The sequence below is a fragment of the Saccostrea echinata genome, unplaced genomic scaffold, assembly GCF_033153115.1.
Source record: "Saccostrea echinata isolate AGI-Se365-2 ecotype Australia unplaced genomic scaffold, CSIRO_AGI_Sech_v1 ptg000016l, whole genome shotgun sequence".
NCBI classification, from domain to species: Eukaryota; Metazoa; Mollusca; class Bivalvia; order Ostreida; family Ostreidae; genus Saccostrea; species Saccostrea echinata.
This window is the reverse complement of record NW_026889765.1, coordinates 17,572,125-17,577,187: the sequence shown is the minus strand read 5'-3', so window position 1 is coordinate 17,577,187 and position 5,063 is coordinate 17,572,125. Positions and strand designations below refer to the sequence as shown.

General features: G+C 34.1%; 1 protein-coding gene across 1 annotated transcript; it reads right to left on the bottom strand.

The window, feature by feature from the left end:
• Positions 1-1,020: 1,020 nt before the first annotated feature.
• Positions 1,021-2,122, bottom strand: LOC133188684 (uncharacterized). The gene has a single exon (XM_061324186.1). The coding sequence runs from the start codon at positions 2,120-2,122 to the stop codon at positions 1,031-1,033; it is 1,092 nt and encodes a 363-aa protein (XP_061180170.1). The 3' UTR covers positions 1,021-1,030.
• Positions 2,123-5,063: the final 2,941 nt, after the last annotated feature.

The following is a 5,063-nucleotide window of genomic DNA, read 5'->3' as shown; positions in this document are numbered from 1 at the left end:
ATAATTATTTCTTTAAATAAAAACGCATGGAAAGAGAGAGAAAGTTAGCTAGAGATTAGTTCAGATATGACACCCAGAGAATACACTGTATTTGACAGTCACTGTGTCTATAGAGCTAACTACAGCTTTCATTGCGTGCTTCTGAACACGATGAAAATTTCTAATGGGTGACATCTTTTGTAAAATGCGATATACTAATACATGTATGTTGTATTCCTTGTACAAAAGATTTTTATCGTTTGGAACTCTATACCTTGTTAAGATGAGGCATATTTTAAAAAATAAAATCGTTCCAATTTTCATCTGGTTCTTTTTTCTACACCATTTGATTTCCATGTTTACTTTGTATGTTGTTAAGTCTTCCTTAGCAGTCTGCATTATATGCAGCATTAATGCGCCTTGAACTTATACAAATTTTTTGTCCATTACTAAAGCCAAGTGGAACAAAATTGGGTCGACAAAAAGCCTTTCGTGATGTATGCTCCATTCTCAAAGAACTCAAACTATTTGCTACCTGCCAGTCAGCAAATGAACTGATATAAATTGCATAAGTTTTATAATATATTTAATAGGTATTTTAGTACATGAGTATATATTCTCAGTATAACTTACATTTCGTATTGGTAAACAATAAACTTTTTGTCGCCATTCAGTCAATCTGTTCTATACAATACCTTTTCCACCTCTTAGCTACAAATTAAATGTCTATTCTTCAAAAAATAGTTAAAATATCTCTCTCTCTCTCTCTCTCTCTCTCTCTCTCAAGTGAGCCCTCACATGCGCTCGATTCGAATCCTCTGAGAAGTAATATCGATGCTCTAATTTGTATTAAACCACTTTATAAATAATTTAATCGAAACAGATGAGGCGCAAACTATAAGATAGACTTGACAAAGTGTGACCTTTGCATTGAAATATGTCCCATTTCAACATTTTGAATTCTTGTGAGCCCATTGGTAAGACTGTTTTTATTCTCTTCTGCCTTACTTTCAGTCACAAATGAGATTAATTATCCTATGTTCATGTATCATCATGATGTTACTCTTTTAAACATGACTTCGCCGGACCACGTAGCATGGTTCTTATTAGAATATTCAGAAACTAAACTATGATTTTTCAGAAAGTCCACTATAAAATCCCCACTATCCTTTCCTCTGTGAGACACAAATTCCATTAGCAGATACTCCACCTGAACAGCTTTAAAGAACTTTTCAGCTCCTTTTAAGACATTGGCTTCAAAAGTCTCAACATCCATTTTAATGACTGCCCTTTTAATATTGAATATTTCTAACAGATCGTCCAAAAGAATTGCGTCAACTACTAATGAGTTTTGCCCTACTTTATCAAGTCCCATTTTTTCTAGTTTTTTCACGTACGTTCCTCCAACGTTCTTCTTATGAGTTCCAAGAGATACTTTTTCTCGTTGATAGGACAATGCATTGTGAATTATAGTCATGTGACTGCCTAAATTTCCATCCTGGACGGAACGACACAGACGAGCAACATTTCCATCTAGAGCATCCACAGCTATGACATACCGACCAAGTTTGGCAACAGTCAGAGAAAAAACTCCCACGTTGGCACCAATATCCAGAAAAACTACTTCCGGTTCGTTTTTCAGTATATCATGAATTTTTCTGACAAGATTTCCTTCCCACATTCCTTGGCGAATAATATTTCCGGAGACCCATTGGTCTTCCTGTGGCGTATACACATGGATAGGAGTTTGTTGTGGTCCACGTAGTTGGGTTCGAACGAATTTCGCCGATGGATCACAGAACTTTTCCACTTTTTGCCAGCCCGAGTCACTTCGAGAAATAACAGTTCCCCAGAATTCAGGCTTAGTTAACAGTAATGAACCTGTACCTGTGGGATCTGGAATCTTGCTTATTTTGTGATCGGGATCGTTGTTCGGGGTTTTCAAATCTGTTTTTTCTTTGGTGTTTACTTGTAATTTCACATTCTGTTCGAAACTCTGCCGGTTAACAACTACGTTCTGTGATAATGGCGCTTTGTTTGTCGTCCTGAATCCAACAAAAGAAGAAGTGTACAAAAATCCCAGGATGAATCCCACTAACACAGACAAAATGGCGATGTACAGCGTGTGTCTGTCTCTGATCATGATGAATTATATTGTTCCTGAAAAAAAAAAGAGAAAAAATACATTGCCTTGACATTTTGTATAAATTTTTCTCTTCATGTGGAAGAACCAAAGTCGAGTCAATTGAAAAGCAGCACGTGAAAGTAACGGCTCGTAAAAATTACATTGCATATAAAGCATTTATTTCAGGATAAATTCCTAGATACATGTTATAGATTACTTATATATGTAATTATCAAAATTCAGTAAATGTTTATATGTGACTGTATGTTTTGCTTCAACTACCTTGTATGGATAACATTCATGTTATGATGATACGCTATATTCTGACACTATGTCTTTATATTGATTGATATTTTGATATTGCATTATGATACTATACATTTATTGACTGGGTTCGAGGGAAACGTGTGTTTTGTCGGACCCAAGAACCAAACTGTTTGCCAGAGGCCGTTAGGCCGAAGGCAAAAAGTTTGGTTCGAGGGGTGGACCTTTTAATTTTTATTTTGACATAATATGATGTAAATTTTGTTTACCCGCACTGCGGTTTAAACTTGGTCAATTCCATAAAGTTCTGTCAAACCCCAACGAATGCGAATAAGATACAGCTGACCCCGCCCACTCTGTGGCGTGAGCGGTCCGATATCTCATCGACAGGTCCAGTATCTCGCTCTGCGGTCAAACATCGATTTTTTTTATGACCGCTCAGAAAAACATTGTAAATGTTAGACTTTTTTAAGTATAGAATTATATAGGAAACAATTTTAAAGGTATAACAATATGACATTACATGCTGATATTTCATTGCTAAATGACACATTATGCAGGCCCGTAGGAAGCAACTTCAGTTTGGGAAGGGGGGGGGGACCTAACATTTTCAGTTGGGGACACTACCAAAAATTCTTTGACAAGGAAAATAAAAGTCATCAGACGTTATTACCGAGGGGCTGCAAACATATACATGTAGTAGCTATGTTTTCTATAGTATTCTATATCTCGGCAAAATTGCCCCGGGTTCCTACAGCCATATTATGTGCTGACAGCTGACTTTTTATCATTTCATGATGATACTTTGACATTATACATTTATTGACTGGGTTCGAGGGCAACATGCGTTTTGTCGGACCCTAGAACCAAACTGTTTGCCATTGGCCTTACCTTTGGTTCGAGCGTAAAGTTCGTGATGTAAATTTCAATTACCCACACTGCAGTAAAACTCGGTCAATTCTATCACTTTCGAACACTAACGAATGCAAATAAGATTTAGGTGAACCCGCCCACATTGTGACGTACATGTTAGCGGTCCAATATCTCATCGACAGGTCCAATATGTCACTCTGCTGTCAAACATCGATTTTTTTATGACCACTCGGAAAAATTTTTACAAATGATAACATGTTGTAAATTTTGCATTTACCTCCCTCTAGTAAATTCAAAATTTACAAGATGATACATTTTTTTATTTACCTCCCCCTAGTAAATTAAACATTTACAACATGATACATTTTTATATTTACCTCCCCCTAGTTAATTAAACATTAACAACATGATACATTTTTATATTTACCTCCCACTAATAAATTAAACATTTACAACATGATACATTTTCAGTGATTACTGTAAAAGTGGAAAGGTTGACGAGGAGAACATTGACGAATAGCTGTAACTCGTCAGAGTTTCACAAAACTATAGTAAGATTTGTCCTAAGACAGATATTAAGATCATCTTAATATGTGACTTATGATAATCATAGGATTTGTGACTGCTGTTTCACAAAACTGTCTTAAGTGTAACAAATCTTAAGACAACTATTAAGACAAATTTCTTGCTTCAATGTCATGAGGAAATTTAAAAAAAATATATATATGTTCGCGAGAAGTTTACATGTCTTTTTTTCATTTTCTTAAAAATATTGAAATAAAAGTGCGTCTCAAATAATTTTTTTGCAGTTATACTCTCAGAAAAAAAAAACACAACATTTTATTGCATCAGCTTTGATGTACTTTAAAAAAAGGGGGGGAGCTAATTTGAATAAATTTCATTACAAAAAATTGTTGAATAAAATTTGCTTAAATGTCTTTTTGCTCAGAAAATAATATAGTTGCGGACAAAATGTATATAATACTACTTTTGATTAAATACATTTACTGCATTTATGCCTTTTCAAATAATGAATGTTTTTTTTTTTTTTAAAGAGCAATATATGATAAGTGTCTTAAATGGCCCCAAAATCAATATCTTAATTTTACTTTATATATAGCTTTACATTGCACAGCTATACACGTGACCTTTATTTGTAATTTTTAATTTGTTAATTTAGAAATATGACATCATTAAGTTCACCTTTTCCCGCCATTTTAGCATATTTTGTATAAAAATGCTTATTTTCATGTAGTTTTTCTTCCAGAAAATATTGAGCGCAAACTTGAACAAACTTGATATTTTTACCAAAGATATATCTATCCAAGACTAATTACTGACAGAAAAATTTTGCATGTTCTAAGCTGCGCTCTGTTTCCCATCAGAAAAACGTCAAGAAAAAGGCACATTTTTGTCATATTTTGATTGGATTGTAATTAAAAAAAAAAAAAAAACATCATTTCTGACGTCATTTACAGCCTGTGAATGAATTTAAATGTTAAAAATGTATTGGAAAATATATCTATTATAATCTCTCTACAAAATAAAAAACAATTAATACATATCTGAATCACATTCTGATATGCTGATTTTGGGGGGCCAAATTTGACTCTTATCATATATAGTCCTTTAACTGAAACGCCAAGTCGTGTTCAAAGTCCCCCCGGCTCGTTCATAAAAATCTATGAAGGTGTCTTTGAAACCCTGAACTACTGCACAGAAATAACAGTGCTTACAAACGAAGTGGAGAAACGAAAGAACAATTTCCAATCAGAATTTAACAGTTTCAAATGCTATGAAGAAAACATGTAGCATCAAATTG